The following is a 13463-nucleotide window of genomic DNA, read 5'->3' on the forward strand; positions in this document are numbered from 1 at the left end:
TTTATTTTGATCCAAAGCAACGAATGAGTGAGTCACTCAGCTTGATGCTGACAAATCCTACCTGGACTCTCTTTCATTCCGTTTCTTCTTCACATCAGCAAAGAAGGAATCCATGTTTCAGAAACTCACTTTATATAGAGGGGCTATCACTCTTTCACACTGTGGTAAAAAAAAGCTAGTTTGTTATTTATAATTATTTATTTCTGTTTTTAGAGGAAGAGAAACCAATAGCCCACCATGCCTATTTTTCCAAAATCGTCAGTCCACATGTCAAGAGTAATTGCGCCATTGTATTTACCCAAGTTCTCTCTCAACACCAGGACCACTGCCAGCTATTTTTTTGGGGCCTGATGCAGGACTCTAGTGCCAGAGAAGAGAGACTCTCAGACTGAAAACACCTCCATTAATTTACGAAAAGATAGTCAAACGGTCGCGGCATAAGCTCAAAACTTTTAAAGGAAGAACCAATGTATTGACCTATGCAGAAAATACAACTCCACTCAATATGATATAGGCCTTAAGAACCTGCTTCTCAGGTTTCTCTTTAAAAGACAAATGATCATCTTCCTCTGCCAAAGACAAGTTCAGGGGCCTCTATTAATCTGGAAGTAAAAGTGACAGATCCTAGCGCGATACAGTTAAATGAAGTCAGCACATAATTGATGCTAATTGATCCTGTGTAAGTGCTGCTCGGCTGGCAGAATGGAAAGAGGGATGGAGAGAGTGATGGAGGGAAGAAATAAATGAATGAAACAAATGTATTATGTCAGAGATTTTCATTGTTCTGTGAGGCCTTGTGAGATACTTGGTGGTGGGTTATAAAAACGTGGTGACAGTGAGAAAGTGTACTATTGTCTCTGAGAACCTTTGGGAGTCATCTATTTTTAGTTTCTATGTAAACTGTCCAATTATTTAAAAAAAAACATTTTCTGTTTAAATCTGACCTAACAGATTATAATTAAATGTGCTGTATATATTTCCTGCATAATCATTTAGAGCATGTTGACGCACACACATACATACACATATAGTTGAAGTCGGAAGTTTACATACACCTTAGCCAAATACATTTAAACTCAGTTTTTCACAATTCCTGACAATTAATCCTAGTAAAAATTCCATGTCTTAGGTCAGTTAGGATCGCCACTTTATTTTAAGAATGTGAAATGTCAGAATAATAGTAGAGAGAATGATTTATTTCAGCTTTTATTTCTTTCATCACATTCCCAGTGGGTCAGAAGTTTACATACACTCAATTAGTATTTGGTAGCATTGCCTTTAAATTGTTTAACTTGGGTCAAACGTTTCGGGTAGTCTTCCACAAGCATTCCACAATAAGTTGGGTGAATTTTGGCCCATTCCTCCTTACAGAGCTGGTGTACCTGTGTCAGGTTTGTAGGCCTCCTTGCTCCCACATGCTTTTTCAGTTCTGTCCACATATTTTCTATAGGATTGAGATCAGGGCTTTGTGATGGCCACTCCAATACCTTGACTTTGTTGTCCTTAAGCCATTTTGCAACAAATTTGAAAGTATGCTTGGGGTCATTGTCCATTTGGAAGACCCATTTGCGACCCATTTTCCTCCAAACATAACAATGGTCATTATGGCCAAACAGTTATATTTTTGTTTCATCAGACCAGAGGACATTTCTCAAAAAAGTACGATCTTTGTCCCCATGTGCAGTTGCAAACCGTAGTCTGGCTTTTTTATGGCGGTTTTGGAGTAGTGGCATCTTCCTTGCTGAGTGACCTTTCAGGTTATGTCAATATAGGACTCGTTTTACTGTGGATATAGATACCTTTGTACCTGTTTCCTCCAGCATCTTCACAAGGTCCTTTGCTGTTGTTCTAGGATTGATTTGCACTTTTTCGCACCAAAGTACGTTCATCTCTAGGAGACAGAACGCGTCTCCTTCCTGAGCGGTATGACGGCTGCGTGGTCCCATGGTGTTTATACTTGGGTACTATTGTTTGTACAGATGAACGTGGTACCTTCAGGCGTTTGGAAATTGCTCCCAAGGATGAACCAGACTTGTGGAGGTCTACAATTTTTTTTCTGAGGTCTTGGCTGATTTATTTTGATTTTCCCATGATGTCAAGCAAAGAGGCACCGAGTTTGAAGGTAGGCCTTGAAATACATCCACAGGTACACCTCCAATTGACTCAAATGATGTCAATTAGCCTATCAGAAGCTTCTAAAGCCATGACATCATTTTCTGGACTTTTCCAAGCTGTTTAAAGGCACAGTCAACTTAGTGTATGTAAACTTCTTACCCACTGGAATTGTGATACAGTGAATTATAAGTGAAATAATCTGTCTGTAAACAATTGTTGGAAAAATTACTTGTGTCATGCACAAAGTAGATGTCCTAACCGACTTGCCAAAAATCGAGTTTGTTAACAAGAAATGTGTGTAGTGGTTGAAAAACGAGTTTTAATGACTCCAACCTAAGTGTATGTAAACTTCCGACTTCAACTGTATATGAATGTACACACACACACACACACAAACACAGACACGCACACACACTCCCAGGCTGTGTAAAAGCTGAGTTAAAGGTCCTAGTAATAAAGCTGTGGTGCAGTGTGGGCAGGCAGCAGGCAGGTAGGCAGGCGCCTGTGAAGTCAGCAGTGTGTTCCGTTGTGGAGGCAACTTTACTTGCGGCAGCTGTGCCGGGTCATAGACTCCCAGGTGAGCGCACTACACAACACTACACAACTAGAGCCCCCACCTACCCCCGCCTGCCTGCCAGCCTCCACTTAAAGCACCCCTACAATGTTAACACTTTGGGATTTCAAAAGGCGCTCCAGTCCTCCCCGAGAGCCTATTAGTAAAATGTCTTTGTTCTCTGGCCAGTACGTTACGCATTAGGGAGCTAGCAGTGCTGAGCTCTTGTTTCAGCAGCAAACAGCAGACTGCATGGGGCTCTGTAGGAGGAGAACCGACTGCAGTAGGGCTGCCTGTGTACACACACACCATGGTTACACACTCATAACAATTACAAAAATCCGCTGCATAAAAGCTATTTTAGCCAATAATTGATATAGCGCACACTGTTGCTAATATTATTGTATAATACTTGTATTTTTTAAGTATATTTTTACACAAAAGCCAGTGAAACAGTATCCACTGTAGCTACATATGTTTTTATGGACACAGATACGTAAGGCAGTTGAATTAAAGAGGCCCATGCTGTTTGAGTTCCGTTGTGAAACGCTGTGGCCCTCTGCCAGCTGTAGCAGCTAGCTGCAGCCTTCATTCAGCATAGTCTGCTTCTCTTCTTTACAGGGTGGCTTATAAAACAACATGTAAGAAGTGTCGGGGTGAGCTCCAGAGCCGTTATACATCGCCACGCACCAACCCAGCCTCATCCGGCCCACTCAGTTAAATTCACCCTCCTCACATCCACCAATAGCCATAGCCATGCACCATGATAGGGACTGTGCAGCCGTTTGGCGGCTCTGATAAGACCGGCAGGCACCGGAGCACGACAGGGTTTAATACATGGATGTGGTGAAACACAACAGGACGCAACACACCCAATCTCAATCTCCTCCTCTTCTCTGTCGCTCTCTCTTTCTCTATCCATCTCTCTATCTTTCTCTCTCTCTCCATCAGGCTGCAGTCTTCCGTAGAAACACGCTCTCATTTCACCATCTGTCGTCTAATCGGCTGTCTCGATTTCTCATAACACCTCTTATCATTGATTTTAAGGAAAGGGGTTAAGTGATGGGAATACTTTAGATAATTACAGTTTGGCTGGCTGGCATGTTGTGGTGGAGGAGGGAGTCGTGTGATTGAGTCTGTGTGTGCCTCAAATGGCACCCTATTCCCTATTTAGTGCACTACTTTTAACCAGGGCCCATAGGATCCGGTTCAAAAGAAGTGCACAACATAGGGAATAGGGTGCCATTTGGGATGCAGCCTCTGTGTGGCATTAGTCGTGTCTAGGAGACGAGTGGAGAGGACTTGGGCTGGTTAAGTGGAGTGGCCTGATAAAGGTAAACAGTGGCAGATATTAAAAGGAGAGATTGGGGGCCAGGCAGTGAGGCAGTGTGGGATGGGAGAAGAAGATGAGATGATCCATCTTGGCGCATTAGAAGAGATTAGGCCAGCACTCAATCAGAACTGTCAGGCCACAGCGAGCGGAGGCAGCAGCCTCTTCCTCCCTTCCCCTGGTCGTGTGGCATTTTGGTGAGGAATCTCAGCACTAAAAAGTTTTGTCAGGCCTATTTCCTTGTTATTGCCCCCCTCCTCCCTCCCCTCCTCCTCCCTCATTCCCTCTCTCCCTGCCTGCCTCAGCGTCCCCTTCGCTCCCACAGATTAAACGGAGGAGTCACCCCCCCTCTCAGAGCCAAGGGGTCCGGCGGAGGGGGGCATCCCACATTAATCATCTTTAACGCGCTGACAAGTGCCGCGTGCAAAACCCCCTCCTTCCCCAGGATTTATCTCTCTGTCGACCAATTCCCATCACTCACTGCCCTGAGGGAAAGAGAGAGACAGAGAGAGAAAGAGGGGGGTTGAGAATGAGAGAGGATGAGAGAAAGGGATAGAGAGAGAACTAGGAACTGACAAGAGACGAGGGGTAGAGAGATGGGGATAAAGTGAGAGAGAGAAAGCGGAGGGGAAAGGGTCAATGACGCAGCCACAGTATAGCATCAGAGGAGAAAGAGAGAGAGAATAGACCAATAGACAGAAAGCAGAATCAGTACCCAGATGTGGCTGTGTAGAGAGGGAAGGACCACTAAGTCCGCCTGCCTCTGTCTCTGTCTATCTGTGACTGCACCCTCTCTGTTTCACTGTTCCTCATGGTCCATGATTAATCACAGGCTGTCTGCCTTTAGTCAATCCTCTCTGGGGAGGATGTGGACACCAGACTGGGGGGCTGCAGCCACACACACAGCCACACATAATGGGCCTGTCTATAGGAAACACATTAGGCCCCCAACACACACACACGGTGGCCACTGGGCCCTTATTGATGATGCCCGTGACAGATCAGGAAAACTTTTGAAGATGTGGCATCATAGGTGAGATTGAAAGATTACCACAGGGGGATAAGAGATGGTCTGTTGTCAGGGGCTGAGATTGGACAGAGAAAGACGTTATTTGGAACCAATGTGTATCAGGAAAGGTGTGATATTTATAAATGGTGCCAAAGGACAACGCATTGGGTCATTCTCTAAAATGCAGCACTTACAGCAAATGTCTATTTGCAAGTTTAAACAGTGTGGCAAAAACTGACAAACATTAACCAAGCAACAGACAATACATCCAACTATCTTCCTGAAATTCTCACTTTAACACCCACCCACACAGACATAGAGGGAGAGAGAGAGACAGGAAGAGAGAGGGAGAGACAGAGAGAAAGAGTGAGAGAAAGAGCGAGAGAGAGAGAGAGAGAGAGAGAGAGAGAGAGAGAGAGAGAGAGAGAGAGAGAGAGAGAGAGAGAGAGAGAGAGAGAGAGAGAGCGGCAGAGAGAGAGAGAGAGAGAGAGAGAGAGAGAGAGAGCGGCAGAGAGAGAGAGATCACCCCTGCTCTAAGGCTGATGTTTATCTGTCAGCAGGTTGACAGATAGGCACGTCAGCTTGTTTTTCATTAGACTGACTGCTCTCTGGCTGCTCTCTCTCTCTCTCTCTCTGTCTCTCTGGCTCCCTGGTGAAATGACAGCACAGCTATGGCTAAACTTCCATCTGTCCATTCCCGGCCTGCTCTCAGCTCACAGAGAAGGGAGGAGTTTCTCACCACACAGCCCCCAGACAGAGCCACTTCAGACAATCACACTACTACCCCTAAATCAGTGGAGGTTGCTGAGGGGTGGACGGCTCATAATAATGGCTGGAGCGGAGTCAATGGAATGGTTTCCATGTGTTTGATGTATTTGATACCATTCCACTATTCCGCTCCAGCCATTACCATGAGCCCGTCCTCCCCAATTAAGGTGCCACCAACCTCCTGTGCCCTAAGTCCTGGAGCATCTGCCCCATTATGCTGTATGTAGACTCTGTGGGATGAAAGAACTAACACAGTTCGGTGTTGTGTTCATACATCTGTTGTCATTACCACACAACAAATAGGCTTTAAGCTAATGTGACCTAAATGTTTTCTTACTTGTAAAATGTACTACAAGTCTGGCAATACAATTCATTCAGTTGTTTTGAAAATCCCGAAATATGCAGAACTTGTGTGCAGAACAAGTTCAGACTTTTCCTGGAGTGTTAAAATGGTAGTCAGTGTGAGGCTTGGGCCCTGCAGACTGTCCTGTCCACTGTCACAGCCCTGCCTGCTGCCTGCATGCCCTCAGGGAGTCCTGTCTCTGTCACTGTCTACCCACCCACACTACGTGCTGCAGAGATCAAAAAGCTCTCTCCTCTCTGAGCTAAGGCTACATATCTCAGGTTAGGTGGTGTGTGTGTGTGTGTGTATGTGTGTGTTGGGGTGTGACAGGTGACACGGAGGTGGTTAAGGGGCCGACAGGTCCTCGCTGCAGTGATCAGGACTCCATTACTAAACCCATTGATTGTGTACAGATGAATTAAAGGGCCTGACTGGAGAGGCGATGGGCTACACAACCACACACACTTCCATTGTCCTCAGACAGACAGGGACTCAGTACCACCACATAGTCTGTCTACCTCTTCCCACACAAACAGCACCAGAATAACGGTTGTTCTCCTCTGGTATACACAGAACTCTATTGGTATTTGTAGCATATTTAACTTTTTGTTTGAAAAAATACAGACATTAAAAACCTACACTGTTTGACAAAATGGCCATTGATGTAACATTGTAGCATTGTCACTTGCACAATTGTCACAGAACTGAAGGCCTACAGTAAAACAAAAAATGTAGGTTATTTACAATGAGCTAAATGCACATTTAAAACAATTGAAGAAGCCCATCTCCCAAAAAACTCTAAATCAACCATGGACAATAAAGTCCAGTGATTTCTATGTTTTCTCGATGCAATTGCCCACGGAATTGAAAGCACTTTATCAGCAGCAGAATGGGATTGGATCTTTCTTTGTTTACTCTTGCGGACCGTGATTGCTTTGGCATGACACAAATGATCTTGTCAGGGCAATAAAGCTGACCACTGCTGAGTGAAGAGAAGTGAGAGGGAAGGGAGACATGGGGCAAAGAGGAGAGAGACAGGTACAAAGACCGCAGGAGATGAAAGGAGAAAAGAGAGCAAAAAAGAGAGAGAGACAAAGAAAAAGAAGAAAGAGAAGGGAATGGATAGAAACAGAGTAAGAGAAGAAATAAAGAGGAAAAAAAGGGAGAGAAAGAGAACGAATGGAAAGAAATAGGACGAGCGGAGCGAGGGAAGATGAAAAGGTAGGGGCAGAAAATTAGAAATAGATGTGCAGGGATGCAGCGGGCGGGAGAGGGTGTGAGGTGAGAGAAACAGAGAGACGCAGAATTGTAATCGATTACCTATTTTTCAAAGTCACTTAAGGTGTCCAGAGTGTGGGGCTGTTAAGTAGTAGTGCTGGGGAATAGGAGTTGAGTATGCACCGGCACGCTTGACTGGGAGCCAGGCGGGGAGGAGGGGGGTAAGCTGAGAGCCACAGAGATATGGTGTGTGTGTGTGTGTGTGTGTGTGTGTGTGTGTGTGTGTGTGTGTGTGTGTGTGTGTGTGTGTGTGTGTGTGTGTGTGTGTGTGTGTGTGTGTGTGTGTGTGCGTGCGTATGCGTATGCGTGTGTGTGCAACAGTAGGGATGCATGCTAACATTGACCCTGCTAGCTCCTTACTGATGAGTCTGTACTCTTGCAGGCAATAGTTGTGACAGGCCAATATCTGGGCAGGGATATGGGCCCCTGGAGGGCCCCTGTCTGCAGTATGCTGCTCTGCGCTCTGTGTTTATGTGTGTGTTGTCTTGGAGGGAGGTGAGACTGATCCATCACCAGCTCAAACAGGGTAGCAGCGCATCACATCACTAGACAAATACAACACTGCCCTCTGAAGTCAAGGACACAGACTTTCTGGGCTTAAGGATTTATACTGAGCACAGAGCAGAGATCTAAGGCTTTAAAGTGTTTAAGACTATAGACGTTATAGCCCAGCTCTGCTGCCCTGTTCCTAGGTTACCTCCCGGTAATAGCCCTGTCCAACTGCATTTGTACACAATGGACGAGACACTTGTTGAGGACAGCTTTCGGAGCCATTATCAGGAAGGGTGCTCAGAGTCAAGCACACAAACAGGCAGGACCAAGAAAACCTGCCCTTTTCATAGCCTGTGTGTTTGTGTGTGTGTGTGTGTGTGTGTGTGTGTTTTATTTGTCTGTAGCACCTATTTTATTTTGGTACAATTCTGTTACCTCAAACCCCAAAACCATTTAGCTGTCTTCCTCTCAGTAAAACCCTGATGTCGCCGCGTTCAGACTTGGTGTCATGGGGGCGGATAAGGATAAAAGTGTCCCACTGGCTGTGTGTTCGTGATGTCAGGGCAGACAGACAAGGGGGGCAGGGGGGACAGGGGACAGTGTCTGCCGCCCGCCACCCGCCTGCCTGCCTCTACCTACACTGTTTGTCGCCCTGACAGCCCGCCCCAACAGGATATCCCGTGTCAGGGTAGGCCCATTGTTCCTGGTCTAAGAATAGACCCGTCTGATTGGCCGACTCGGGATCCAAAACAGCAAAGAGACAGAAAATGCGTCCCAAATGGCACCCTATTTCCTATATAGTGCACTACTTTTGAGCAGGGTCCTGGTCAAAAGTATTGCACTATATAAGGAATAGGGTACCATTTGGGAATCAGAAAGACAGCATCAGAGAGCAAGGAGGAAGTCCCCTTCATCCAGAGTCACAGACTGAGGATATATTTTTACTAGGAGACGCTTTTAGCCCAGACATCTCCTCTATACCTAGACGTATACACACACTGGAACTCATAATGCACTCCTGTTTCCACACACACACACACACACACACACACACACACACACACACACAGTCACGCAAAGACAATGAACTGGCTCATTACATCATATAGCCTACTGTATGTCCTTCAAGCCCTTATTTGACTTCTCTGTGTTTTAAACATGTGTGCATGAGTGTGTGTACAGTATGCCTTTCCTGTAATATGGTTGAAATGATGTAGAGCCAGAATGTGATCCATGGAGTGTTGCTGGGCTCAATCAGTCGCTCACTCTGTTAGTGTTAATGAGGTAACTGGAGACATGCGTTAGGGCCCAGCGATTCTCAGTCCAGGGAAGTGAAATCTGAGGCACTTAATCCTGCTGCCCCATCCATCCCTCCCGCTTGCCTGAGGGACACGACCCTGTGGACTGATCTCATCCTAGCTTCCCTTGATGTCTCTCTTTCTCCCCTCTCTCTCTTTCTCTCTCTATCTATCTTTCCTTCCTCCTCTCTATGTCTGTCTTTCTCTCTCTCTCTCTCTCTCTCTCTCTCTCTCTCTCTCTCTCTCTCTCTCTCTCTCTCTCTCTCTCTCTCTCTCTCTCTCTCTCTCTCTCTCTCCCTTCCTCCAGGTAAGAAGAAGGTGTCTCTGTATGACAGCCAGGCCCCCATCTGTCCTATCTGCCAGGTGCTGCTGCGTCCAGGAGAACTGCAGGACCACATGGAGCAGGAAATGGAGCGCCTCACCCACATGCACCTCAGGTCAGACCCCTCCCATGTTACACCACACTGAGGGGGTACAGCTGTACTCCTGAACCCCTTTATTACAACACTAGGGACATCCCCTCATTTAGGTAGGTCTACACTCCCTGTCCACTCCTCTCTAATCCACATGACAAAACACGTAGAGTAGGTACAGTTGACCCCCACAGCCATGGCATCAGACTAATACCTGCACCTCTAGTTCATTACACTCTGTAGGGATAAAGATGCACCACTCACTCAAGTATGTTTTCAGATCTACATAATTTGTTATGGCAGGAAGGGACCACATAGACTAAGCTTTTGGAGAGACAAGAGCCCCTCTCCAGCCCCTGGTATTCCCCCTAATATTGTAGTGATACCTGGGCTTTTGGAGGACTTGGTCAGCCAGGAAAACAAATCAACTGCAGAAAGCACTGACAGATGTTCATAAATCTCCTCGTCTTTGACAGAGCTTATCCATGGAAAGATAAGTATGGGAGTAGATCTGGAGGTAGACTTACAGTATCAATGACTTTCTTACTGACTGGGGAGACTTCAGCTAGAGAAAGCAGAGAGATAGGGGTTTACTTCAATAGTCAACCTGGGCTGCGTTCAAAATGGCACCCTATTTACTATATAGTGCACTAATGTACTTTTGACCAATGTCCTACTTTTGACCAAGGCCCATAGGGTTCTGTTTAAAAGTAGTGCACTATATAGGGAACAAGGTGCCTTTTGAGCTGCAGATCCAGGTTTACAATGGGATAAATCAAACCATTAACCCTTGCGATGGGAGGCTGCCATTTGAAATCATATTTCACCTTGATCCCGTGACCGAGCTCTCCCTAAGCACCCTGCTTTATAGCACCACCTATTCACCCACCCAAGGCAAAGAGCTAGGAGCCTCACTCCTTCACTCCTCATGGAAATCAAAGCACATCTTCACTTAGGGTCTGCACTCCCTCCTCCCCTAGCTATCTGAATGAATATTCCCTGTCACCTGCAGCAGTACATGTGTAACACATAGCACCAGAGCCAGCCCAAAAGGCCTGTGGCATGTTCCCCACTGTGCTCTCTCAGTGTGTGTGTGTGTGTGTGTGTGTGTGTGTGTGTGTGTGTGTGTGCATGTGTGTGCGTGTGTGTGTGCGTGCGTGTGTGTGTGTGTGTGTGGGCTCCTCTTCTCTCTTCTCCAGACTGAGTGTTATCCATCATTCAGCAGTGAGGAGTTATCATTTAATAATTAATAAAGGGCACCCTCTCCACTCTCCTACCCCTCTTCTGCGGACACGGGGAGCATGCCTGGAGGGCCCTGGTGGTTGATGGCAGCGGTTATTTAAAGAAATGGCGTCATCCTTCCTGGTTTGTCAGGGGCGGACACTGCTGAGTGTCATGGCCCGGTGATTTAGCTTCGCTTGCACCGGTCCCATTAACCCCATTGCTGTTGCCACGTGAATTATGCCTGGATATACCCCGACAACGCACCGCCGTTTAGTTTTGATTTAAGGAATATGGGGGAGGAGAAGGAGAGGTCTTCATAGAGGAAGAGGAGTGAGGGAGGGGGGGAGTGTCTAGTGCAGAGTGTCCTTGCTCCCAGCAGCCAGTCCAAGTTCTATGTTTAGCTCCAATACAATCACTGCTGGGCTTAATGGGAGAAATGATTTCCGTTAGATGATGAATCTCCGTTCAGACCGTGTTGGAGCTTTAATCTTTTCATGTCTGTGTGAAAAGCGACGTCAGGTAATGGGGTTAGCTAAACTGGTCAGTTAGCGTTTCATAATTTCATTAATGTCTCTCACTGTATAGCCAAAATGTATTTTCAAGATGGATGGTGATCTCTACCTTTGTGTAAACCCTATTCTGCTCTGCTACAATGGCCCTAGCCTGTGGAACCCCATACAATAGTTGGATTAGAAGGCTATGATAGGACATCCAGACCCATCCACTCATCTGTAAAGAGTATAGTATGTCCTTACAACAGCAGGGAGGTCCTCCCTTCCTCTTCCATCTCTTTCTCTCTCTTTCCCTCTCATTTTCTCTCCCTCTCTCTCTCTCTCTCTCTCTCTCTCTCTCTCTCTCTCTCTCTCTCTCTCTCTCTCTCTCTCTCTCTCTCTCTCTCTCTCTCTCTCTCTCTCTCTCTCTCTCGCCCCACTGTGCTGTCCCATTCCTCCTGCTCTGACACAGTCGCCGGGCGAGGCACCAGCGCTACATTGGGGCACAGATAATTGGAAGTGACATGGCGAATTTGTGGCAATTTGTAGTAAATCTCCCTTTAATGATAACGTTTCATTTTGCACCAAATGAGACTTGAGTGCATGTAAAATGGAGGAGGCTGTTTAAGATGTAACATTAGGCAGATGGTGGGGGCCCTGAGTGGAGGTGTGTGAGATTGGGACTAGCTGCCAGAGCCGCTGGCTCCCTAGTGGCCTTGGCCGATGGGGCCGCCTCGCCTCGCTCCTCCTTTTCCTCCACTCCTCATGTATGGAAATGGAAATCTATCATGCCCTTTACACATCAGCCTGCTCACAGGGGCAGAGAAATCTACATATCCCTCCACCCCACCACCCATCCCCTCCACATAATCAATTTGCCTCCAACGGAGCGAGCCAGAGCTGGGTGGCAAACGACACGAAAAGCGAAAAGCAATCTTTATCTCGAGCTTAAAACCCCTTCCCCCCTGACTGGGACTTGGACCATTTTCATCCTCGTTCTTTCTTTCTTTCTTTCTTTCTTTCTTTCTTTCTTTCTTTCTTTCTTTCTTTCTTTCTTTCTTTCTTTCTTTCTTTCTTTCTTTCTTTCTTTCTCTCCTTCCTTCCTTCCTTCCTTCTCTCTCTCTCTCCTTCCCTCTTTCTCGCTCTCCTTCCTTTTTTAACTTGGTTTCAGTGGGATGTGTTTGGATAGGTCTGGGAGAGAGGAGTAGCAGAGGAGGTGTAGTGGTTATTCTAAAGACATCCTATCAGGCCCCTGTAGCCAACTGACCGTTGCTAACCCTATCAACCAACAGTCTAGGAGATGAAAGCTTAGCATTCTGCAGAGCTGTCAAAGAGCAGTCAAAGTCATGGGCCGAAACATCAAACATATTCAGTTCACATTAACTTCTACTGCTTTTATGGAGATTTATATGGCCTTGTCTAGAAAAAGAACCCTATTTTTTGGGAAATCTGCTCCACTATTCACATTTATCATTAACAAAACACATTTGAACTCTTGTTTCGGCAACCTCTCTTTCCCCCCTTTTCCCTCCGTCTCTTGTCTATTTTCTCTCCTTGCTTTGTTCCTCATTTCAGAACTATGTCATTGGTTTGACATGACAGGCTGGAAGCTTTTTGCCCAAGCGTTCACATCAAAATTCATTGAAACGGGCACGTGTGAAGAAGCCGCAAGAAGCCGCACCTGCACTCCTTCCCCATCCACCCCTCTCTCTCTCTCTCTGTATTCTTTCATCTCTCCTCTCTCCCCTCCCTCTCTCTCACTCCTTTCTGTCACCTCACTGTCACTGTGACAACAGCACCCCAATGTTGAATCTCCTTGTTGTCGCTCCCTATCTGATGCCAGCCGCCAACAACAAGTCAGTTTTTGTTATTGTTTCTATGGAGTTTTGAGGTAATAAAGGGTGCTCTTCCTTTCAAGTCCTTCCAAGTGTGTAATATACACAAATACAACTTTTCCACTATGCTTGTGTAGGCTCCTACTAGGCCGAGTCTTTAAACTAATCAGACATGGTGGACGTCCTCTCAACCCTCAGCCACTAAAACCTTTGACCTGTGTTAGTAAGTACCATACTCCCACTCCCTCTCCATCCCCTCGGTGGGTCTCTCTGCCTGGCCAGTGTGACCGGGGTCTCTCTTCCAGATTGATGGT

General features: G+C 46.3%; 1 protein-coding gene across 2 annotated transcripts in view; it reads left to right on the forward strand.

The window, feature by feature from the left end:
* The window catches only part of LOC311146507 (E3 ubiquitin-protein ligase RNF220-like), a gene marked incomplete at its 5' end in the record, with an annotated part of 169310 nt that overhangs the window by 104012 nt on the left and 51835 nt on the right, over window positions 1-13463 (forward strand). For both annotated transcript variants that reach the window (XM_084183013.1, XM_084183014.1), the window contains one exon: window positions 9494-9623. In XM_084183013.1, coding sequence (XP_084039139.1) covers window positions 9494-9623 — 130 coding nt within the window. The remainder of the gene's footprint in view (window positions 1-9493; window positions 9624-13463) is intronic.

Source organism: Coregonus lavaretus, assembly GCF_964263955.1.
Source record: "Coregonus lavaretus genome assembly, chromosome: 19".
NCBI lineage: Eukaryota > Metazoa > Chordata > Actinopteri > Salmoniformes > Salmonidae > Coregonus > Coregonus lavaretus.